General features: G+C 45.7%; 1 protein-coding gene across 3 annotated transcripts in view; it reads left to right on the plus strand.

Moving 5' to 3' along the window:
- Positions 1–25710, plus strand: part of LOC100913944 (schwannomin-interacting protein 1) — a 576192-nt gene that overhangs the window by 399594 nt on the left and 150888 nt on the right. For 2 of the 3 annotated variants that reach the window (XM_031957583.1, XM_031957584.1), the window contains exon 2: positions 15007–15759. In XM_031957583.1, the coding sequence (XP_031813443.1) occupies positions 15007–15759 (753 nt within the window). Of the gene's footprint in view, positions 1–14398; positions 14536–15006; positions 15760–25710 lie in introns of those variants that run through there. The other variant, XM_031957585.1, reaches the window with a different exon arrangement.

Below are 25710 nucleotides of genomic sequence, written 5' to 3' on the forward strand. Positions count from 1 at the left end.
AAGTGTCTAAGGACAGATTTGAAGTCGTATCTTCCTGATTCCAGAGCAGGTCCTCTGTCCCCACTGGGCCACCTAACTACCACCCACGTCATAACCCCAACTAATCCCACTGAGGACAAATTTTCTTTGCTTAAAGCAATCCTTTAGCCCAGCTGCTTCATTTTACAGATGTGAAAAAGGAGGTCACATGTAGAAATCTCCTGATTTCCACAGGATTTCATTGACAGAAAGTGGCAGAGTCTGGAGCGGAAGCCAGGATTCCTGCCTCCAACCACACCACATGCTTCCATTCTGCCGTCAATGGTGACACCCACAATGTCACTCGTCCTCCACAGACCCTTGTGTAATCGTCTTCCATCTGGGAGTTCTGTTCCCCATGTTGAAAGCTGCCAAGGAATTTTCCTTTTATTTCTATTCCAGAATTTTTTTTTCTCTTTGAGACAGTAAAATAGAAACTAAAAAGGACTGAAGGTTGAGATGCTTTTAATGATTTTAGAGAAATATTCAGTTAATGTGTGTCTGTAAATGGCAGGGGGGAAAGTCTTCCTAAAACCATAGTCAGTACCCAGCACTATTTATAACAAACTCACATTTATCCAGCATATTATGGTTTACAAAGGGCCTTACTACCTTCCATTTGAGCCTGCAACAAGCCTGTGAAGTAGGGTCTGCAGCTGTCACCACCCCATTTCACAAATAAGGAAACTGAGGCTGGGAGAAAGGGTAACTAATTGTACACTTGGACTTACCACAGCTAAGCTTGCTCTTCTTGATTATATGGATAGATATGTAGTCACTATCACCCAGTTGCTTCATCTGGGCTAATCTCAATTTGTTCTGTTGATCTGGAATATTGGGGCTGGGTTTAGCATGATGGCTCGTGCTTAGTACTACTTACTTCTACTCTTCTTCCCCCTTCTCCTCCTCCTCCCCCCACCCCCCAGGCAATTGGGGTTAAGTGACTTGCTAGGAAGTGTTAAGTATCTGAGATCACATTTGAACTCGGGTCCTCCTGACTTCAGAGCTGGTGCTCTATCCACTGCACCCCCTAGGTGTCCCACTTGTACTCTTCTTAACTTGATTTACAAACACCTTCACCTAAGCTCTTTTCTCTTCCATTTCTGGGTCTTTGCAGGGGGTTATTCCGTATGTCTGGCATGAAATTTTCTCATCTGAACCTTTTAAAATCCTGAATTTTCTTCAAAACTCAATTTGAGCACCATGAAGCTTTGCCTGATCCTCCTAAGCTGTTTATGCCTTCCCCCATTCACCTTCACATTGAAATACATTTTGTATTTGTCTATACCTACATACTGTTATTTAGTCATTTCAGTGTGACCCCATTTGGGGTTTTTTTGGCAAAGGTGGTTGGCCATTTCCTTCTCCAGTGTGTTTTCCAGATGAGGAAACTGAGGCAAATAGAATTAAGTGACTTGCCCAGGGTCACACAGCTACTAAGTGTCTGAGGTCAGATTTGAACTCAGGAAGATATCTTCCCGATTCCAAATTCAGTGGTCTATCCATTGCGCCAGTAAGTTGGAAGTAATCAATAGAGCTAAGGCATTTGGAATTGAAAACTGAGAAAGTCATCCTGTAGAGGGTAGAATTTTAGTGAGCATGTGACTGGACCCAGTGGGCAGAGATGAATGGGGGGAGCTTTCCAGGTATGGGGGACAACTAGAGAAAATTCTCAAAGTCCAGAGATATAATGTCAAGGAGCCTGGTCCCTGGATTCAGCGGAGAATAGTGTTAAGAGGCCGGGAAAGGAAGGAAGAGGTCAGGTTATGAATTGCCTTAAAAGTCAAAGAGATGACTGGATCATTGCCCCTGGAGACAATGTGAAGTCACTGGAGTTTATTAAATTGGCAGGTGAGGTATCAGGACAATCAGACTTGTAATTTGGAAAGATCAGTTCTATAGCCAAGTGGAATACAGACTGCATTGGAGAGACCTGAAGCGGAAAGTCCAACAAAAAAGCTGCCCAAATAATCCCGGTGGGAGGTGATGTGGGCCTGAACCAGGACATTGGCCATGACAGAGAAGAGAAAAGAACATATACCAAAGTCACAAAGGTGGAAGCAAAAGGACCCAGCCGCTGATTGAATATAGCATTTTTGCCATTCAACCATTGCTAATTGATTGATTGATTAATAAAGGATGCCTGTAGCTTTTAAATTTCATTAAGGAGTTGACCAAAAAAGAGGGCTTTGCTTCTCTTAAGACTGTTAAAAGTGTACGATACACTTCAAAGAGTTGAACTCCTAAGGGAGTCAGAAAAACTGGGTATAAATCTTAATTGTATTCTGCTACTTGTGTGATACTGAGCAATTTATTTAATCCCTCTAGACCTCAGTTTCCTCACCTATAAAATAAAAAAAACTGGACTAGATGTCCCCTGGAGGTCTCATCCACCTCCTTTAAAAGGTGATCTTTCAGGGGCAGCTAGTTGGTGTAGAGGATACTGTAGCATCAGCCCTGAATTCAGGAGGACCTGAGTTCAAATCTGGCCTCAGACACTCAACACGTCCTGGCTGTGTGGCCCTGGGCAAGTGACTTAACCCCAACTGCCTCAGCCCAAAAACCAAAATTTTTTAAAAGTGATCTTTTCACAGTCTCTGGCAATAGTCTTGATTAAAAGATCACTAAGTGACCACATACAGATTGCAGAAATAGTTAGAAGGGCCATCCGTTTTATGGCATGTCATTTGTGCTAAATTTGCATAGTAAGCATAAACTCTCAGCATTTTACTGTTATCTTCAATGCATTAACATCATCTTTCCCTTTTCTACTTATTTTGACATTTCCTGCCTGATCTATATCAGGAATACTTTCAAAATCTGAAGTAATGAGAGTTATAGCATGTGAAGACCGAGTTAGCACCTGGATGCCTTAGAATCAGCCAGAATCAGGATAAGCAAAAGCCCTTGGTCTTTATTCTTGGTCTTTAGTGAACAGGATGGACGCAGGATCTCCACGACCTCCCTTCTCCTCATCTACCGCCAAAGTGACTCTGGCTTGTCTTATTTCAACCCTTAATCCTTCCCACAATTCTCTATATACACCAATTATTGAGCCAGCACAGAATAGTGGGAAGGGCCATTTTCCAAGCATATGCTTAGAGTATTGTCCAATAGGTAATTAGCCTTAAGTGCTCGTTTGTCCGACCTCAGTGCATCAACTCAGAGTTTCAGCCCTTTACATCTCCCACTTTCTTTTGTTTTAGAACACAGGTGGTCACTCCCCCCCCCACCCCCCGCCGACTTCTGAAAGCATTAAAAAGGAAATGATCACGCCCTCCCTGACATCTGAGGAAGGGAGATGAAAAGCACCAAAGGGAAGTAGGGATTGCTAGTGGGTTTCTGGACTGAAGGCTCTTATTAGAAACAGATATGCACAAACTCATCAGTATGGGAGATATTACACAAACACATAGCAATAACACACAGGCTATTAGTGATGACCCTCCCCTCAGTCAGTGCAGGCTCGATGTGGTGCAACAAACATGAATTGTACACACAAGTAGTGGTATAACAAACAATATAAATCAGCATGGTGTTGTAAAAGATTTCCAGAAGTCCTAGAAGGAGGGTATGTAAACAACAGTTACACATACGCCTTCTTCAGCAGCCAAGAGATAGTCCAAAGCCAATCTATTATCCATTGCTTCACAGGTCAAGGAGTTCAATGATTCCTGCAGATTTTGAAGTCCTGCAACAGTCTTATCATGTCTCAGAAAATCCAGTGATTTCTGAGGGTTTTCAAGTCCTACAACAGTCTTATCATGTCTCAGAGAATCCAATGATTCCTGAGGGTTTTGAAGTCCTGCAACAGTCCTTTCATGTCTCAGAGAATCCAATGATTCCTGAGGGCTTTCAAATCCTACAACAATCTTATGTCTCAGAGAATCCATTGATTCCTGAGGGTTTTCAAGTCCTACAACAATTTTATCATGTCTCAGAAAGCCCAATGATTCCTGAGGGTTTTGAAGTCCACCAATTTTTGATGTCCATGAGTCAAATGCCATAACTGCCAGGCTCTTTCAGTGGTGAGCACAGTCAGTGATGGAACCACCCGATGTTTCTTGGGTCTTCTCCTTCATTTCAAGGGTCTGCTCCATCTCTCTGCAATGGACAAGGCAAATACAGCTCGTTGGCACCCATATAATTCCTTCTCCACCTGTAGAGATACAAGCAAACCCTCTCCCCCAAGCAGTTAGCCTATCTGGTCCTTCCATTCACTACTTTCTGGGTCTCTCCACATACCTGGCGATTATGTAAAGATAGTGGGGCTGCTCACACTGGACACTGCCCTTCCGGTGGGTTATAAAACCTGTCTGCCGGAGCCAGTGCATCTTTGTCAAAAATCAAGAAGTTAATAGTATAAAGGGTTAGATTTAGAAGTTCTCTAGGGTTACCTGTAGCTCCCCCTTTCTTTTGTTTTTGGAGGAGCGTCTTAATGTCTCTGTTTCTCCTCTCCACTATTGCCTGTCCTTGAGGATTAAAAGGTATGCCAGTAGTGTGTAAAATCTTATACTGTGCACAAAAGTGTGCAAAATGTTTAGAAGTATATGCAGGTCCATTGTCTGTTTTTATGGCTTGTGGCACACCCGTAATGGCAAATGCTTGTGTGAGGAATTCAGCAACCACTTGAGCTGTCTCTTTTGTTGCTGGTATTGCAAAAGTGAATCCTGAAAAAGTATCTACCACAACATGGATAAAAGACAAATGACCAAAAGATTGATAATGGGTCACATCCATTTGCCAGATTTCATTGGGTCTCAAACCACAAGGGTTCTTCCCTGGAGGCAGTGTAGGAACATGAAAAGGAGGGTAAGTCGTACAGACTTTTACTATGCTCCTAGCTTCCTCTCGTGTTATTCCAAATTGTAAACGTAAAGCTCGAGCAGCCTGATGATATTTAGAATGAGATGCCTGGGCTTCTTGGAATAAAGGAGTATTGACCAACATAGTTAGAAGGCTATCTGCCTTTGAATTGTCATCAAAAATGGGACCTGGAAGTCCACTATGAGAGTGGACATGCAAGATATAAATCTTCCCTGGATGCTTTCTCACATGCTCTTGAAGTTCCTTAAAGAGCTGATATATATTAGAGGCTACAAATTTTATTTGGGCTGTGGCAATTCTTTGTACCACACCTACTGAATAGGCCGAATCAGATATTATATTTATGTCTCCTGGATAATAAGTAAGAGCTAGAATGATCGCATACAATTCATTCTGCTGAGTGGACTGAAAAGGCATTCTGACTACTCTCTTTACAGTTAAGTCACGAGAGTATATAGCACAAATATTATGTTTGGATGCATCTGTAAAGATAGTTGGTCCTTTAAGAGGAACTTTAGAAACCTTTTCTTTAAGAATCCATCGCCAATTATGTAATAATCTTTAATGGAGACCCGTGTGTAAAATTTGGAGCCATGGCTAATAAAATTTGCCACTCCGGGATGGTTTGACAGCATACATTAATTTGTGCATTGGTATAAAAGGTGTATACCTTGTCAGGTCTTATTCCAGATAATTGTACTGCTCGCTTAATGGCCTTTAATAAAATTCTAGCCACAAGCATTGGGTAAGGAGTAAGGCTTTGTTCTGGTTGTGCCGGGAAGTTCACCCACTCTATCACACTGTCTCCTTGATGAAGGACTGCTGTGGGTGCCTCTTGTGAAGCAAAAACTGATATTTCCAAGGGTCTTTGAGTGACTCTTTCAACCACATTGGATAAAGCCAGTTCAACTTCTCTCAAAGCCTCTTGAGCTTCTTTTGTAAGCTGGCATGGCGAGTTTAAAGCACTGTCTCCCCTTAAAATGTCATATAACAGTTGCAATTGATAGGTAGTCAAGCCTAACACTGGAGGCATCCATTGGTTATCTCCTATCAATTTCTGAAAGTCATTTAATGATTTAGCTTCTCTGTTCTTAAGGACAGTTTTTGTACTGTAAGCACCTTAGAGTATACTTCATATCCTAAATATTGAAAAGGAGCATGTCTTTGAATTTTTTCTGGAGCTATGTGCAATTTGTATTTCCTTAGTGTTTCCATGGTAAACAGAGTATTGTCCAATGGGTAGTTAGCCTTAAGTGCCCAGTTGTCCGACCTCAGTGCATCAACTCAGAGTTTCACCCCTTTATAATAGCATTTATTAAGTACTCAAGGTCTGCAAAGTGCCTATATACCTACCTTATCCAAAGTAAAAGCAACAAAAAGGGTTTGAGAATTCTTGACCAGATGGTCAACTGAACATCATTCATCATTTGGAAGACATTCATGAAGTACCTGAGAGAACATTCAGAAAAGTTGTAGTATTGATCACTTCTCATGGTCAAAATAAATAAAGGGGCTTTGCAAACACTAATATTACAGTGAGATATCATGATTAAGAACTGGTAGGACTTTCCTCCCTATTTTTTGAAAAGTTACTTACCCTGTAACTAGCTTTAATATTAGAGGGAATTCCTGATTTTCTGCTCTAATGGAAAGAATTAGATGATATAGAACATTTAAAAATTACATGTGGTCAGTCTCTATTGAGCAAGATGTAATGGGGTGAGATGGTGAAATAGGAGAGAAAAAGAAAAGAAGAAAGATAATGGGAGAAAAGAGAGAGAATGAATGAATGGAAAATCTCGTTTTACATAAGGGGAAACTAAGTCTGAAACAGATTAAATTACTTGCCCAGGAATAACACAACTAGTAAATGTCTGAAATAGGATTTGAGTTGACACTTCCTGGGCCAATCTATCTGTTATATCATCTAGCTGCCTATTTATAACTTAATTTCATAATTTAGACATGCATTGGTCACATAGAGGTGACTGAGTTCTCTCATGAATGCACACTTCTCCCACATGTAAAACATTATTATTTGTCTACCTCTTTAGAACCCCTTAACCAAAGTTTATAGCCCTACTGTCCGCCAGCACCTGGAAACTAGAAACTCAGAGTTCTTTTAAAGAACTTTTACTCTTCCAAAGTAAGGATTCCAACTATTTCTAGCATGTTTATAAATGGCAGTCTTTAAGTCTACTCCCATACTTTTCTTTTTCCTTTTTTTCATTTTTCATTTATTTATTTATTTATTTATTTTTGCTGAGGTAACTGGGGTTGAGTAACTTGCCCAGGGTCATACACAGCTAGGAAGGGTTAAATGTCTGAGGCCAGAGTTGAACTCAGGTCCTCTTGACTTCAGGGCTGGTGCTCTAACCACTGCACCACCTAGTTGCCCCAATTCCCATACTTTTCATTGTCCTATTTGGACATTTCCATTTTTTTATACCTTTCCATTTAAAAAAAAAAATTATGAAACACTCAGTGTTGAATAACAGTACAACCACTTATTCTTCTGCTTCTACTTTTTTCACTCTGTATTATTTGATTAAGGCCTTTCTATATTTTCCATACTTGTTAATCTTAATTGCCCGATAGTATTCCACTACCTTATTTGTACCACAATTTATTAAACCATTATCCTAATTGAATGTTTCCTTTGCTTCCAATTATTTTTTAATTAAAATATCACTACGAAAATCTTTGAACAAATAGCACAATTTTGTCCTTGATTACACTATCCGAATATATTCCCAACTATGGATAATATTAGATTAAAGGGTATGTTGTTTGGGTAACTTTTGTTTTGTATGGCTATGTGAGGACAGAATGCTTTCCAGAAATATTCTACATATTTATAGTTTTCCCAGCTGTGAATTAGTATGGCTGTTTCTCTACAACTCTACCAGTATTGGCTTGCATTTCTTTTCATTATTTTTGATGATTTTGATGATTTTATGAACTTGCCATGATATTCTAGATTTCTAGAAGGAAATCTCATCTAGTACCGATTCCAATGGAACCCTGATTTTTAACATTGATCCATCTAGAGAAAGATTGCTTTGGTTTGCTGTCTCTAAGTCAGTTTTTGTCTTCATGAACCCATTTAGGGTGATCTTGGCAAATATTCTAGAGTGTTTTGCCATTTCCATCTCCAGAGGAGGAAACCGAGATAAACAAGATTAAGTGACTTGCCCAGGATCACACAGTTACTAAGTATCTGAGGCTGGACTTGAACTCTGTTCTTCCCAACTCCAGGCCTGTTGCTTTATCGGCTGCACTTCTTAGCTGCCCTTTTAAGTCAGTTCCTTATTAAAGCAAAACGGTTCATCTCTCGATTCTGTGAAGACTCGATTGTTATATGTTTCATTTATTCAGAGCTTACTTGAAGTTAAGTACATACTGACTATGTGACCCTGGAAACTCATTTAACCTCTAAGTGTCCCCAAGGGCGACTTTTAGATTATGAGTCAGAATAGTTGCTCATAAGTCTTGGCTGAAGAAGTTTCTTTAATCCAAACTAATTAAAACCATTAAATCACTGATCCAAACAAATTTTATATACATATGTATGTGTGTGTATGTATATATATATATATATATATATATGTGTGTATTTATAAATATATATAGTCAAAATTTTGCATAGAGCAGTACTTTCCAGATATGTCCAATTCATCCCAATCCAGTGGCCTTCTAACAAATATTGAGGGTTACCTGGGGTAAAATATACAGTGTTCAGTATCCATAGGTCCCTTAGTCTTCCATCTCTTCAAGAAAAAGAGAAGCTACGTGTCTTTAACTTTCCTTAGGACCAAGATCAGTTATTATAATTATCTGTTTAATAAATTATTTTTTTGTTTCTATATATTATCGTAGTCATTGTATTTGCCTTTTCCTTGAGTTTCTGCTTTTCTTCTCTTTGCATCAGTTCATATTAATTTTCCCATGTTCATAGAATCTCTTATTCTCTATTTCCTACAAAGGGCTAGAATATTCATTATGTTTATATTCCACAATTTGTCAGTCATCCCTCAATCCAAGGGCACCAGTCTGCTCAATTTACAAATGAGGAAATGGAAGTCCTTCACATTTACTATGTACATCATCCCAGATTAGCCATTCAACCTTTCTTCTTTACCTTGGCCCTTCATCTATGCTCTCATCCAGCTCTCATCTATGATTGTAGCAAGCCAGTATTTATTAAGCACTTACTGTGTGTCAAGGATACAAAGAAAGGCAGAAGTCCCTGCCTTCAAGGAGCTTAGATTCTAATGGAAGAGACCGCAAGCAAACCGCTGCTTACCTACAGATAGAGAGCTGACGTCATCGCAGAGGTTAGGACCCAAAGGCACTGACAAGACCAGGGAGGGGCTGGCTTCCTGCTGAAGGCAGGATTTGAGCTGAGCCTTGAAAAGAAAGTATTGCAGCTACTTGGCAACAAAATCAGGTCTAGGACCTAAGTTCCCAGGCCATCCCAGCCCTGCCTTTCTTATACCCAGTGAGGTTGGTTAGGGGGGATGCTGAAGGACCCAGTGCCCTCATTGGTCCTGCACAAAGAATTAACTTGGGGAATGGTACTTCACTTAAATTGGTAAAGCAGGTGAGCGTGAGTGCGTGCGTGTGTGTGTGTGTGTGTGTGTGTGTGAGAGAGAGAGAGAGAGAGACAGACAGACAGAGACAGACAGACAAAGAGACAGAGATAGTAGAAAGAGAAAGGTAAAGAGAGAGATGCTGCTCTTGTCAGCTTTCTCCTTTTCCTTGTGCAAAAATAAAATATGCCTCAAGGAACCCCATAGATAGCCTGGGGCCTGAGGAGTCCTTTGATGGCAGTTGGGGTAAGGGGGCCTTTCTGAAATAGTTACTTGTCATCTTGGAGGCCTGCAGGTTTGGGATTCGTTCACACTGGTTAAAAGAAACAGGCCAGTCCCCTGGAGAGGCCACCAAAGAACTCCGCCTCAAATCCAGGCTGTGTCACTCACCGCTCGTCTGGCCGGCTCAACTTGCCTGGGCCAAGATTCTTATGTATTTCCCAAAGCTGCATTTCTGGACTCCATTCCTGGGAAATACTTTCTGTGTTTGGTTTCTCTACCCTGAAGTTCAGTCATTCAACAAGCATTCTAAAACACCTACTATGTGCCAAGCACAATGCGCTATGTGCTGGGGGGACAAAACCCCCCAACCCCAACCTAAATGTGTTAAACCATCCTTATTTAATTGTTCCCTCTGAGGGATCAGGCAACAAATAAAGATCCAAAGTCACCAAGCTAAAAATTAGGGGGAAAAAAATAAGCTTTACCTCCCCATTTGGCTCTGGTGCTCCTCTCTCTCTCTCTCTCTCTCTCTCTGTCTCTCTCTCTCTCTCTCTCTCCAATCCCCTTCAGGTCTGGGAGGAGCCAGGGCTTCAAATGCCAAGGTAAGATGATTGCTGGCAAGAGAATGGATGTGGAAGGGAAAGTGGGCCAGCAGGCCCTCTGGGAGAAGAAGGTGAAAGTGGGGACAAATTTAGCCAATCTAGGATGTCTGAGCCCTCTGAAATCATTCAAAGCTACTAATAATCCAAAAAAAATGGACTGCACAATGTTTTATATCTCCCTTTGCCCATCCCACCCCCCAGGGATTACCTTGCCAAATGAGTTAGTCTTAGATTAGTTGCCTTGTTAGTTGATTTTTTTTTTTTTGGGGGGGGGTCATATGGGTCAAGACTTCAAGCAGCCGGTTATGTAAATGGGGACCAATATTTTATTCCATTCAGTTGCAACATGACAAAACCAAGATAATTCCAGCCCTCAGGGAGCTTACATTCTAGCAAGGTGTGAAAGCACGCACACAGCAAAGTAAATGGCAAATATCTAAGTATACTTTTAGGGATAACATCCGGGGACAGAAAGAAAGGTTGTATGTAGGAGGTGGAGTTTTTGTTCTGTTTAAAATTTTTATTTGTTAGCCTTACATATGGGGAGCAGGTGGAGGGAATACAAGACCAGTAATCCACACGCTCATTAACCCTCAACTGGATATTATCAATTACAAGCATTTATTAATGCCCAGCATTAGATTAGGCCTTGAAGATACAGAGACTGAAGCAAAAGGCCCTGCCCTCAACGCATTTACCTTCTAGCCAAGGAAACACCGTGTTCGTGGACCCTCATGGGATCATGAAGACTCAGGTCATGACTGAAAAATGCAGGCGGTGACATGTCCTGAAGGAATCTAAAGACTTTTCATATTTTGTAAAGAAATTCAAACCCATTAACCGTAAAGACAGAACTACAGGTGGCATTGTGTCCATTTAGCAGATGAGGAAACTTACCAGCTTTGGCTAATGTCAAAATCCTGTTGATTGTGTCCAGCACACCAAGAGGCTTTCTGTGTGAAGCAAATAGCCTGGGTATGGGTGACTGAATGTCAATGGGGGTGGGGGAGAAAAAGGAAGAAGGGCCGCTGGATAGAAAATGGGACTAATGTACTTTCTATGAACTGAATCGGGCTTTGTTTATGGATCCAAGTGCCCGCAGGACTTTCTGAGCCCCAGGAGTGGCAGCGCAGGACTTGGGCAACTGAAAGACAGTCATTTTATGTGATGACTGACAACATGTGACCCTGTCAGCCTTTAATAGGGTGTTAAACTCGGCAGTTGCTGTGGCAGCGTGGGGCGGCAGCCAGTTGACACAAGGCTCCGCAATTCGACAAAATCGCGCTCTGTTAAGATCACGGGCCAAGCTGTTTTATGGAAACCACCGTAAAAAGACCCATATTAAAGTAATAATTGGTTATTCTATTTTTAAAGAGTCGGGCGCAGACCACTTAAGGGAGCTGTTTTACAAGACCGAGGCATTAGGACGAGTTAATAGTCAACCCTATCTTCTCTAGCCAAGACTTAACCAAGAAAAGAAAGATTTCTCACTTCCCAGAAATCTTTAAAAACCGAGATCCTCAAGCAGAAAAGTAAATGCAGCAACCCCTCCCCTTTGAGGAATCCCAAATATTTCCTCATTCCTCCTGGTCTAGCCCGGCTAAAGGAGAGTGGTTGGGTTAGCTGAGCCAAACTGAATCCAACACCTTGGGGAGCAGCTGCCAGCTCCCCCATTAGCACTACAGCCAAACGGTTTCTCCATCAGCTTTGCAAGTTAACTGATAGTTTTCAAAATCACTCAGCTGCCCATTGCAGGCCGAGGAAACTTCCTGGGCTGAGATTGTCACCTATTTCCAAAAATTAGATTTTTGGTGATTCCCTCCCGGAATTATTCCTTAGCCTCAAACCTTTGGCCCAAACAAAATAATCTTGAAAACAAATCTGGCAGGGGCCTCTTCTGTTCATTCATTCGAGAAGTATTTGTTAAGAGGCTACTAATTCCAAAAACTGCGTTTGTTCTAGTGACAGGGAACGCAAAGACAAAACAGAAAATAATCTGTCTTCTCAAAGAGCTTATGTTCCACTGGGGGATGCTATATCAATAGTAATAACTGATATCTGTATGATGATAGTTTTTTAAGCTTTGCAGAGTAGTCTACAAACAAGAGCTCATTTAAGTCTCACAGCAACCCTGTGGAGTGAGAGCTGGAGGCATGATTATCCCTTTTTCACAGATTAGAAAACCAGCTCAGAGAGGATGACGGCTTCCACCTAAGGCCAGTTAAGAGAGGGAGGAACCTCCTACGTCACCTTATCCAATTCCCACATGAAGAAACTGAATCATAGAGAAAGGAGTTGGATTCGACCTCAGATCCTATGATTCCAAGCTCAGGGGCAAAGCTCAACCATCTCATCCATATTCACAGGGCACCCAGACTCACTGTTAAGTCCTGCGTCACTCTTTATAATCCCATCTGGGAAAATGTTGCCAGATACTGGAGTGATATTCCAACTCATTCTCCAGCTGACTAAACAGAGGCAAATAGGGTTAAGGACTTGTTCAGGGTCATACAGCTAGTGTTTGAGATCAGATCTGAACTCTGCTTTCAAACTCCAGGCCCAACGGTCCACTGGGCACACAATTTTTTCAGATACACACAATTACACAACTGGACACTTACAAAGCAGTTTCCAGAGACAGGGCAGAGGAAAGGCCTTCCCATAAGAAGGGGCCCCAGAGCTGAGAGGCATCCTCAGGAGCAGGGGTGAGGAGAGAGTACATTTGAGACTAGGGGCCAGGCCGGGCAAAGATACCGTGGGCAGTGCACCAGGAGCTGGCCAACAGCTTCTCTCCTTGCAGAAGTCATGCATTTCCCAGGAGAAGCAGGGAAGGAAAGCTTAGGCAGCAACAGGTTCGGCTCTTGAACTCTGAAAGGGGATGGGGTGTGGGGGGATCCGGAGGGAAGCGAGCAGGAGAGGAAGCTGCCCGGAGGATGGTGGGTGGGAGGGGAAATGATGGAGAGCACGGAGCGCTCGTCATCCGGGTTCCCAAACTGGAGATTCCAACATGGGGTCACTCGGGGACTTCAGGAGGCTTCGGTTTGGGGGATTCCCGGCACCCATCGGGGCTAGGAGAAAGAGCGTTGGGAGGGCCAGACGCCTTAAGGGCACGCTGGAGTCCTAGGTTCGGGCCCTCAGCCAGGGATCCAACGAGTCTGGCTGGAGCACGGCGCTGGGGATCGCCTTCTTTAACCATAGACCAGGGACCTCTCGGCCCCCCCACGTCCCGGGCTCGGGCTGTGGCCCCGCTGTCTCTCCCACGGTGCGTGCGTGTGCGTGCGTGTGCCTCTGTCCGCCTGTCTGCAGATGGGGGGCATCCCCAGAGCGGCTGCCACTCGGAGAGCCGGGCCAGGGAAGGCTGGCCACCGCGGGAGAAGTGCCGGGATGCCGAGGGCCTCCCCCTCCCCCAGCCCCTCTCCCGCCCCCTGTCTGTCTCCCCCGCTCTCCGGGCCCCATCCCGGGCCGGCCCCTGAATCCCCCAGCCCAGCTCCCACCCCTATCCCAGCTGCAGCGAAAACCGGGCGGAGCGGACTGCGTGCCTGAAACGCCCAGGCCCCGGTCTGGGCATGCTCCGTAGCCGGACGGGCTCTGGGTCGCCAGGAAGGAGCTTTCCCTCTGCTGCCGGGCCGTGCCTCGGGGGCTCGGGCTGCTGCTGCTGCTGCTCCGCCGGGCATGAGCCGGCTCGGGGCTGGGGCAGCCCAGGCTGGCGGGGCTGGAGGGAGGAGGAGGGAGAGCCGGGAGCCCAGGCTGGCCACGAGGCGGAGCCAAGCCCGGGGAGAGCCGAATCAGCGGCGGCCCCAGCCCAGGTCCCAGCCCGGTGGGCAGGCGCGGGAGGAAACCCACGCAGGCGATGCCTCCTGCGGCCGGACTTGCTGGGGAGCCGGGGGTGCGGGCGCCGGGGCAGCCGACGGGGCAGGGAGGGGGCAGGAGAGAGCAAGAAGGGGCCAAGCCCCACCCCACTTGCCGCTGGCTCTCACAGAAAGTCAGTCGTGGTCAGAGTTGTAAGCACCAATGGACCCGCCCCCGCCCCCCAGGCTTGCCATGGGAGGGGAGGGGGGGAACGAGAGGGGGGGAAATGAGAAAAGGAGGGGCAACTGTAGCAGCTGCAGAATCCCAAACTAGCGGCTGCCCCGCCGCCCGTGCCCTTCTCCCTCCCAGACCATGTAAAAGTGTTGGCTCCGGAAAGGTTGTGTGTGTGTGTGTGTGTGTGTGCGCGTGTGTCCGCCCGCCCGCCCCTGAGGAGGGGGTCGCAGAGGAGCTCCAATCGGGAAACTGTAAGAAGCAGCTCCCCTCTCCCCCGGTCCCCCTCCCCCTTCATTAAAAGTCTCCGAGCGTCCATTGCTGTGCATCCACCTCTCAGTCTCTTTCTGGTCCTCAGGAAGGACTAGCAGGGGGCGGGGTGGGGTGGGGGGAGGACTGGGTGGGGTGAGAAAGGAAACCCCCCCCCCGCCTCCGCTCTCCGCCCCAGTGCCCCCTTCCAAGTGGAGTGCTGCGCAGCCGGGGACCGGACTGGGGGCCGTTCCGGGCGGCTCCGGCCCGGGGTCAGGAGTAGGGGCGGGGGGCGGGGAGAGGAGGAGACTCGGTTTCCCCGGCCCGGCAGCGGCGGCAGCAGCGGTGGCCGCCGCCTTGCCGCCAGCCGGCCGGGGAGGAGGAGGCTCGCTCCGGTGGACGCCCGGCTCGGGGGCTCATTCTGCCCGGGATTTCTTTCTCCCTCTCACTGTGTCTTCCTCTCTGCTCTGGCCCAGGATTACCGAGAGGATGGGATGGATTTAGCCAGTGACGCTTGCAGCAGCAGCCGCTCCAGCTCCCGGTCCAACTCCAGCAAAGTGACCCCGTGCTCCGAGTGCAAATCCTCCTCGTCGCCCTCCTCCTCCTCCTCCCCCGGCAGCCTGGACTTGGTGGCTGCCCTGGAGGACTATGAGGAGGAGGAGAGTTTCCAGGTCTATCGGAAGAAGGTGATTGATGAGTGGGAAGAAGAAGAGGACGAGGAGGAAGAGGAGGAGGAAGAAGAGGACAACAACCGGGGCTACCGGGACTACGGGCACACCGCCGGCCACCAGCGCTATGAAAAGCCGGCCAACGGGAGGGGTCACGCCAAGGAGCTGAGGGGGGTGAAGCCCCCCACCTCCAGCAAGAGCACCGGCGGCTGCGGCGGCACCGGCACCGGCGCCCGGGGCACCGTCATGCCGCCCCCGATCCCCAACGGCAACCTTCAGCCCCCTCCGGACCTCAGGCACAACGGCAACGTGGTGGCGGCCGGACACCGGGGAGGCCACCCCGCCCCCCTGCAGAAAGGTCGGCCTGCGGGGGGGAGGCCGGGGGGCCCCGGGCCCGCGGGGCTCCTCCCGCTGCACCCCTTGGACGGTGGGACTTGTGTCAAGGAGGAGCCCCAGCTCCCCACCATGGACTGGGAGGCTTTGGAAAGGCATCTGGCCGGCTTACAGTTCCAGGAGCAGGAGGGGCGCAACCAGGGCCACGCGAAGCCAAACTCCACCTCGGTAAGTTGCCGGGTGATGGGCGAGCTCGGCCCATTCATTCTGCTGCCCTCCCCCATCCCCTCGCAGCCTCCGCTCACACTCCCGAGACTGAGCTGTCTGGCCTTTGGGGTGGGGACCAGGGGAGGAGAGGCAGGGAGGGAGGGAGGGCCGGGCAAAGTCTGGGATTCAGGGAACGGGGCGACTCATTCCCCTGGTTTGGACTTTTGCCGACGAGAGCGCCGATGTTCTGGGGGGAGGGAGGGGGGCTGAGTCACCGGGGCGATGCTCGACACCTAGACCCTGTGGGGAGTCTCCGAGATGGAGCTGCTGGGTGGTGGCGGCTCGGGCTCGGGCTGCCGAGGGGGCGGGTGCCCCGAGCAGCAGGAAGGCACCTCGCCCTTATCCTGCGTGCTCCGGGTCGGCCCGTTCCTGGCGGCCGCGGGGACTTGGGGCTTTCCCGAGATGGACGCTATTGTTCGGGAGAAACTGCCCTGCCCGCCGCTGGGAGAGGGCAACGTCTGCCTTTCTGTGAGTCGGGCTGCCTGCCTCCGGGCTGATAACGGGGCCATCTCCAGTCCTTCCCGGAGGCGACTGCCTTGAATTCAGGAAACCCAGACGAGGGGGAGGAGTATGGGAAGGAAGGAGGAGGAGGGAGAGCAGGAGAGGGCTGCTTCTGGGAGCATCTGGAGCAGGAATCCTGGACAGGCCGGTACATGTCCCACGTCCTTTTTGCTCGGGAGAGAAGGACGGCTGGCCGGCCGCTGCCTTTCCTCGTTGGAGGGCTAGCGCTCCCATCCAGCGCTGTTTTGGAGCCAGAGCACCAGTTGCCATTTAAAATCATTAATGCTGCCCTCCCATGCAACCGAGGGGCAGAGTTGAAATGAGCTGCTGTGTGACAGCTGCAAGGAAGCGGCAGAAAATGCTTGCCTTGCAGGTATAATTTTCAGCCTCCAGGGCCCGGGGCTAGTGGAAATTGGGTGCGTGCACTTCTGACACCGGGGGCCAGGATAGTAACTGCATTTCCCAGAAAACATCGGAGCCTTCGGGGAGGGGGGGGGGGGCACCTTTCGCCGGGGCCGCTGCTTGCACAAGCTATTGCCCGGACTCCCTGGAGAAAGCGCCTATTAAATTAACAGAACATAAAAACTGTTTTAATTATGGCTGGTGAGTTTACCACTGTCATTCGCCTCTTTGTGACTTGAAGACATGGAATCTTTCCATCAAAGCCAAATACTCCCACTTGCACTGGGGAAATCGCACAGCCCCCCTTCTCCCCCCTCCCCCACTTCTCTCCTCTGCCTCTCTGTGTCTCTTTCTGTCTCTCTCTCCCCCTCCCTCCTCTGTCTATCTGTCAGTCTGTCTCTTTCCCTCCTTCCCTCCCCCTCTGCTTTTCTCTGTCTCTCTCTACCTCCTCCCCTCCTTTCCCTATCTCTCTGTCTCTCTGTGTCTCTGTGTGTCTCTGTCTCTCTCTCTCATCCTTCACAGAGCCAATCTCTTCTCCAAGCCTTGCCTGCCGGTGAAGGGACAGCTTTTTATTTACTGTTGTATCCCTGGTGATGACATTTGTGCAATCCAGGGACACTTGAAATTTTGATATTTAGAAATTCGGGCATCCATCAGCAGGGCCTGGGCTTCGATGCTTGTTGACAGTGGCTTTATTGCAAGTGGAATAAGTCTGTTCCCAAGCTGAACTTCTGACTAAGATTGGAGTCCCAGAGAGAAGTTGTTCAATATGGTGGTGGTTGTTATGTTGTTATGAGAAAGCAGCCGGGGAGAATGAGAGGAAGCGATTATTGGTTTAGTGCTGGAAGGGATTTAGGATGTCCTGTAGTCCGGGGATCAGAGAGCTAGAGTTGGAGGGAGATTTGGAGGCCAGCCAGTTCCTCTCCTTCATTTTACAGGTTTGGAAACAGAGGCCCAGTGACTGGCCCAGAATTATCTGGGGAGGCAGAACAGAGGCAGAATTGGAACCCAGATCTTCTGGTTCAGAAACCAAAGTCCTTACCACTGTACCACAGCGCCTCTTCTGCTCCTTCCTCTACATTTCCCCTTTTAGGCCTTACCTCTGGATCATGGATCATGAGAGCAAGCTTCAGGGAAGACTGAAGGACCATTTTTGAAATGGTCTCAGTTTTGCCAAAAGTTTTTCATTGGGAGAGGCAGCATGGGATAGCGAAGAGAGTCTTGGGCTGGGAGCTGGGGCCTCCAACCCAGATATTACTGTTTAACTGGTAGTAGTATTACTATGGATCCATTACTCAACTTCTCAAAACCTTGGGCAAGAGACTATACAGTCTCTTTCTCTGTCGGTCTGTCTCTCCTTTTCTCTGTCTCTTTCTGTGTCTCTATGTCTCTCTATTGTTTCTCTGTGTCTCTGTCTTTCATTCTCTTTCTTTCCTTCCTTTTCTCTCTCTCTTTTTGTCTCTGTGTTTGTGTCTATCTCTATGCCTCTGTTTCTCTGTCTCTCTGTCCCTCTGTCTTCACACACACACACACACACACACACACACACACACTGCTTGTCTCAAGTTGCCATATCTAGGTTCTAGACCTGTGATGTCAAAAGTCCAGAGAAATCCCAAGGTGAGGAAATTCCCTTCACCAATGTAATTGGGCATTTTCCTGCAACTTCTAATCTTAAAGAATTGCCTTGAAGACTGAGCAATTGAGTGACTTGCCTAGGATCATACAACCTGAGCGTTTCAGAGGCTTCACTTGAACCCAGGTCTTAACTGGCTCCAGGGCCAGCTCAGAAAACACTAAACCATGTTGTCTTTCTCCATAATTAACCTGGCAGTAACTAATTAAAGCTTGTGGTATTGAATAATACTTTATCTTATGTTTTAGCATGCCATTGGGAGAGCTCGTCTTTTTAATTTTTTATTATTTGTTTATTTATTCGTTTTTTTGCCTGAGGCAACTGGGGTCACCCAGCCAGGAAGTGTTAAGTGTCTGAGGTCAGATTTGAACCTGGATCTTCCTTGACTTCAGGGCTGCTACTCTATCCACTGCACCATCTAGCTGCCCCAGAGCTTGTCTTTTTTAACTGCCTAAAATAAGGTTGTGGGATGCTTTATGAGAGCAGCAAGGAGTTCAACTCAGCACAAACCCTTCTCAGACATTTGTTCTCACGCTTGGTGAAGATTTCTGAAAGTTCAACGTATGCTCCACTGAATACCATTTAGCAAGTGCAATCCCAAAACTTTCCCATGACTTCCCATCACTTGGAGCCTCAGCGTGGTGCCTTACTGGGTGCTCTCCTAAAAACCGTCGTCATGGGTTGATCTCCCATTTCCTCCCCTTCCCCTCCACCAGCACCACTCTGCCCCAGATTCGGACATCTTCTTCTACTCGTAGCATTCAGAAACTGAGAGAACCCAGGAGAAGGAATAGCAAACCCAAAACCTGATCCCAAAATGCCTCAAACTGCTCCACTGCCTAATCATGTGATCAGTTAGCACAGTAAATAAGTGCATCAGGCTTGGAGGCAGAAAGTCCTGAGTTCAAACCTGACCTCAAATATTTACTAGCTTTGTGAATTTGGGCAAGTCACTTAACCTCTGTCTGCCTCAATTTCTTCAACTTTAAGATGGGGATAATTTACCTCACAGGATTATTGTGAGGATTAAATAAGACAATATTTCTAAATATAATACTGAGCACGTAGTAGGCTTGTTCCCTTTCTTTCCCTTCCCTTCCCACTTCCTGTAGTGCTTTTGTCTATACGTTATCTATGTAGAACTCAGGGTTATGGTCCTTGCACAGAGGCATAGTAGTATGGAAAGAGCCCCAGATTCAGAGGCAGAGGGCCCAGGTTCAAATCTTGACTCATCCTCCTGGGCGACCTCATCTCTCTGGTTCCCAGTTTCTTCTGTAAAATGAGATTGTACTAAATGATCTCTTTCTGCCACTTGGTGGCTCTGTTCATTTCCATGACTACGACAAGTCTCCTTTTGAGAAAGTATGCTTTCTACCAAAGTATGGTGTAGGGGACACCCAAGGTGGAGGAGGGGAGGGTTCCGCTGAGCTTCAGTGAGTGTATTTTTGTTTCCTTTTAAATAAAGGAATCCAACTATGCTGCCCTGTATCTGTTTATCCTCCCATTCGTATCCAGCCAAGAGTTAATTGTGAGAGGGGGGCAGCTAGGTGGTGCAGTGGATTAAGCACCAACCCTGAAGTCAGGAGGACCTGAGTTCAAATCTGGTCTCAGGCACTTAACTCTTTCTAGCTGTGTGACCCTGGACAAGCAAAAAAAAAATCCTTTCTGTTCCTGCTTCCTAGATAATACACTTTACAACAGTTCTTATCATAGCTGGAAATGGCAGCCATTCCACTTCAATCATCATGCATTTATTAAGCACTTTCTGTATGCCACATATGGGACAGAAGTCTGGGAATCAAAAGAAAAACAAAAACCAGTTTGTGTCCTCAAGGAGCTCATATTTCTAAAGGGAGAAAGAACACAAAAATAATGAAAATACAAGATGGAGACTAAATTGAAGGGGATGTCAGAGAGAAAGGCATGAGCTGCTGGGGGCGCTCAGACAACAGGTGGGATTCGATTTGAATCTTGAAGGGAGCCTGTGAATCTAAAAGACAGAGCTGACGAGAGAGAGAATCCCAAGCATTGGAGACAGCCAGGACAAAATCATGGAGCGGGGAGATCGAGATGGAGCAAGGAGGCCAGGGTAGCTGGGTCAGAGAGTGTGGGAAGACCAGAAGGTAGTAAGTACCTTACATGACAAATGGAGGATTTGATATTTGATCTTGGGTAAAATAAGGAATCGATGGAATATGGCCCGACCTGTGTATTAGAAAAATCACCTTGATGTCAAATGGTGGATAAATGGAGTGAGGAGAGGCTAGAGGCAAGGAAATCAGCGAGAAGGCATTAGTCTGGTGACTTGTTGGAGTAGAGAGTGCACACGAGAGATGTTATAATCCTAGAAACAACAAGATTTGGCAATGGATTGGATTTCTGGGGGGAGGGAGAATAAAAAGTTGAGGGTATACCAAGATTGGGAGCCTTGAGAACTGGGAAGAAGATGGTACCTTTGAGAGGTCTAGAGAATTTTGGAATGGGGGACAGGAGAGTCCAGGGAGACAGGAAGTACTTTGGTTTTTGACCTCTTGAATTTGAGGTGCCTTCTAGACATCCAGTTTGAGAAGTCGAAGAGGCAGTTGATTTAAAGTGACTAGCTCAGTAGAGAAGTTAAGCTGGATGTCGAGTAGATTTAAGAATCATCTACATAACACGGCAACAAGATTATGTGATGATCAACTGTGATGGATGTGGCTCTTTTCAACAATGAGGTGATTCAAGGCAATTCCAATAAACTTGTGTTGGAAAGAGCCATCCTCATCCAGAGAGAGAACTATGGGAACTGAATGCGGACCACAGCATGGTATTTTCACCTTTTTGTTATTTGTTTGCTTGGGTTTTTTGCTTTCTCGCTTTTCCTCCTTTTGATCTGATTTGTCTCATGCAGCATGATAAATGTGGAAATCTGTGTAGAAGAATTGCACAGGTTTAATCTATACTGGATTACTTGATGTCCAGGAGAGGGGGTGGAGGAAAGAGAAGGAGCACAAGATTTTGTGAGAGTAAATGTGGCAAACTATCTTTTGACACCCTCAGGTGGGCTTTTTATTGTTGTTATTGTTCTTTTTCCTTCATTCTTATAGTGGATCTGATGTCACTGATCCATCAGAATGGTGATGGCTTGACTTGCAAATGAATTATATTTATATGAGGCAGATCTGCCATACTCTTTCCCCCAGAGTCATCAGGATCCCATTGGCAAGACCTAGGTCAAGATGATGGGCAATGGCCTCTGAAGCCAGTTCAAAACAGCTCACAAAAACCAACCGTCAGATGTTCAGTGTACGCATTTACCCACATTGTGACTTGAGTTTTTATTTTGTTGATTGTCCAAACTTAAGTGATAGACAAAATGTGAATAATGTAGTTTAAACTTAAAATACGTTACGCATCCCTTCTTACCTGACTTTTATCAGCATAGTCCTGGGAACACCCATAATGTGAGTATGACATTGACGAAAGGGCAATAAAAAAGGGATGATCTGGAGAAAACCTTGGCAAGCAAAACTAGGGAGCAAAGAATCTCCAGGAGGTGATGGTGATTAATAGTATGAAACATGGTAGAGAGGTCCAGGATGTCCAAAACTGGAGCAAGATGTGTTGAATTTGGCCATGAAGAGATTATAGTCGCTCTCCACAGAACAGCTTCAGTTGAATGATGAGGTCCTAAGTTAAGAGGATGTTTGTGGTTTTCCAAAGTGAGTTTTGCACCAAACATTGGCCTCTTTCAGTGGTTGAAAACACCATTCTGATTCCCAAAGGCAACCCAGCCCCCTCCCTTCCTCCTATTCAATTCTGAGCCAAATCCATTGTCCGTCTCCGGAGGCCGTCTGACATATATGTGCTAACAAGCTGACTCAGAGCACTAACCATCCAGCTGTATATCAGAGTCTGGACAGGCCGGACCCCCTGTCCAAAAGCTTTGGGGTACCAGCCTGGCAGTGGCTGATGGCCTGAGGCAGCTGCTGCCCGGGCCCCCCCTGGAATCTGCAAACTTTATAATGTAATATAAATACATTGAACTTATAAATATAAACTTTAATGCTAATTTAGAGAAACTCTTTAGAAATTAAAAAGAAAAGAAATACCCTGCGGCCTTGTTCTAATGCTGTTTTTGGCTCATTCAGCGGGACTTTTTTTTTTTTTTTAAGTATCATGATGTTATTACTTTTCTTCTTTTGTTACATCTGACCATAAAATCTCCTGGATAAGGTCCAAGGCCGAGCCATCATATTTCAAATCCTTTCATATTAGAGTAGATTGGGGTATGGTAAAAACTTGTGTGCATGAGTTATGTGAATGATACATCATGGGCGTGTGAATTATAAATCAAAACAAGCCAAGTCAGCAAGTATTTATAAAGCACCTACTACGTGGGGGGGGGAGGGGGGCACTATGCCAGGCATTAGAGAGACAAAGAAGGTCCCTCAAGAAGCTCAAACTTTGCAAACAACTATGTACATACAAGATCAATCCACGATAAATCAGAGGTGACTTTTACAGAACACTTAAAGATATACATGTTACTAGCAAATTGTTCAATTTTTCAGTGTGAGCATTTACACAAAGCAAGGCTTGAGTTTTGGTTTTGTTGATTATCCAAACTTAAGAAAGTATTTGAGAAAATAATAATGATGTGGTTTAAAGTTAAAAGTGTGTCATATATGTATTTGTCTGGTCATTTATTAGCATACCTCTGGGGACACATGACTGTGACATGGACAAAAAAAAAAATCACTTAACATAGCTTATTTATGGTTGAAAGCACTGGACATAAGTTACCTCACATGATCTTGACCTTGAGTTACTTGACTGAGATTTAAAATCCTGCCTTTTGATACCTCCTCTTGGTACCATGGTCAAGTTGTCATTTGATGTCCCAGGGGACTTTCTAGTATTGTGAGTTGAAGAGCAATAGCTGGTCTAACATGGCACTGTGAGTTCCTTCTGCCAGTGAACTCATTTTGTATAGTATGTACATGTGTGGTGTATGTGAAATTATGATATGTATGTATATGGTGCAGTGCATATATATTTTGTGTGTGTATATATATGTATATAGGAGCTGTCTGGGTGTCTGAGTTTGTTTGATGGGAGCGTATATATAACTTTGATCTCTGGAAAAGTGATGGAAAGAATCCTGTCCTTGTAGGCAGGAAATCCCTGGGTTCCTTTATACTTCCTCGTTTTATGGTAACAAGTCACTGATGTAACCTCTCCAAGCTTTGCTTTCTCCATGTAGCTACAAGGGATGGTAACAACACTATGTGGAACACTTGTTCTCAGAGGGTTCTTGGGAGGATCCCCTGGAAAGCATTTTGCCAACCTCATGGTGCTGTGTAGAAGTCTCTCTTTATTCTCTCCTGCTCACACCTCCACTCTCCCTCAATAACCTCTCCATTTCGGAGAGAGAGTCCAGCATGGTCTCGTGCCTTCCTCTCCCCCATTTTAATTACTGTTGTCTACCAAGCTAAAGATCAAGCTCACTTCTTCACAGATTTCAGCATCTGATGCATAGTCCTCTTCAAATTTGGTGCTACTCCCCTCTTCTACCAAGTATAGCTACCCATCTACAACAGGATAACCCTTAGGACCATCCCTTTCTTGACCCTCCCCTGTCTCCATGATGTTGAAGTGACATTCTCCTCTCTTACAGTAATCTCACCACTTCCATTTGCCCTACTCATCCACCACTCTTGCCCCTTTTTAGTGACCATCAGTTCTTTGGTCTGAGTATCAAGTCTGTTCTCTTGAGCCATCAGCCTCTTCTGGCTTTAGTTGACTCCCTACCCAGCTTGACCTACCATAATCATCCATTTCGATGATGATCTCACAAGTTACCCTAGAATCCTTTAATTGGTTTATCATCTCTCAGAAACCTTAAGGAACTATCTGTTTTCTCTGCTCTCGGGTTGCTGGACACTTGGAGAAATTCGCTAATTAAATCTATGGTAAATTCATGCTATATAATCTCAGTTGGGCCCTCAATACTGCCCAGTAAGCCTTTTCTCCCTGTTATCTTTACGCACAAGATTGTAACTCTCTGGTGGCTGGGACTGTCTATTTTTTTTGCTTGTATTTGTATCTTCAGCACTTTCTGTACCTGGAAATAATATGTACCTGGGAATAAATACACATCAGTTTGACTCATTCACAATTCATCATATTTCTTACTGTGCATCTTCCTGACCTTTTCCTTTCCTTTCTCCTCAAGCTCCTCAGCCTGTCTCATTTTGTGCCTCTCAGAAGATGACCTCACTCAGCTTTCTTGAGAAAATGGAGACCCTATGACACAAGCATTCTGAATTCTTTCCCACCTTACATTAAAACTTCACTCTGTGTGTATATGTGGCTGGCTGGTTGGCTGGCTTTTACCGATCCACTGAGTATGAGCTTGGGATGTCTGACTTACTCTGTTTTGGGTCTCACTCATCGATCAATTTGATTTAATAAATGTCCACTATTTTTAAAAAGGCCCTCTTTTTTTAATTAAAAAAAGTACCAGGCCCTCTGGTAGGTATTAGAGATATAAAGACAAAAATGAAACAATCCCTGCCTTCAATATGTTTACATTCTAATACATCAAGTATTCTAAAATTACAAAGCATCTATGAGGCAGCCTCAATGGGGAAGGGAACTAAGAGAGACCTTGTGCAGAAGGAAGCTCTTGGGCTGAATCTTGGGGACAAGAAAGAGTGAGTAAGACATGGAGGATAAACAATACAGAGTTACAGAGAGAAGACATAGAATGCCATAGAGGAATGGCAAGAAGGTTAGTATGGCAGAACCTCTGAGTGTGGAGAGGGAGGGAGTAGTGTGTGATTAGCCTGGAAAGTTAATCTTCCTAATATACAATTTTGATCGTATCCTTTCCTGCTCAAAAAATCTACAACGGTTCCTTGTTGTTCACCAAATCAGCCTTAAATTCAGTGACACTGCCAATCTTCCCAGGCAAATTGGTTCTCCCAGTGTGCCTTTCTGCTCCTGAACATACTTCCTGAAATGTGCCTCTGTTCACAACATTCCTAATAAGTTTGACTTCCCTTCAATATCTGCCTATTGAAATCATAGAATCCTGCATAGAGCTGGCAGGATCCTTAGACATCACCTGATCAAACCCATTGATTTGGCAAACATGGGAGCTAATTTCTGGAAAAGTCAAGATTTCTTAGCAACAAGCATCTAGTCAATATTGGGATGAGAACTGGAGCCCAATTTCCTTGAGTTTTCCAAGGCTGCTATAGCAAATCCTATCCATCCTTCAAAGTTCAAATGATAACCTGGGCTGTACCAAATCCTATCCATCCTTCAAGGCTCAAATGATAATTTGCATTTCCTCGGGGCTTGAAATATTCTTCTTTCTTACCTCT

The sequence above is a fragment of the Sarcophilus harrisii genome, chromosome 3, assembly GCF_902635505.1.
Source record: "Sarcophilus harrisii chromosome 3, mSarHar1.11, whole genome shotgun sequence".
Lineage (NCBI taxonomy): Eukaryota > Metazoa > Chordata > Mammalia > Dasyuromorphia > Dasyuridae > Sarcophilus > Sarcophilus harrisii.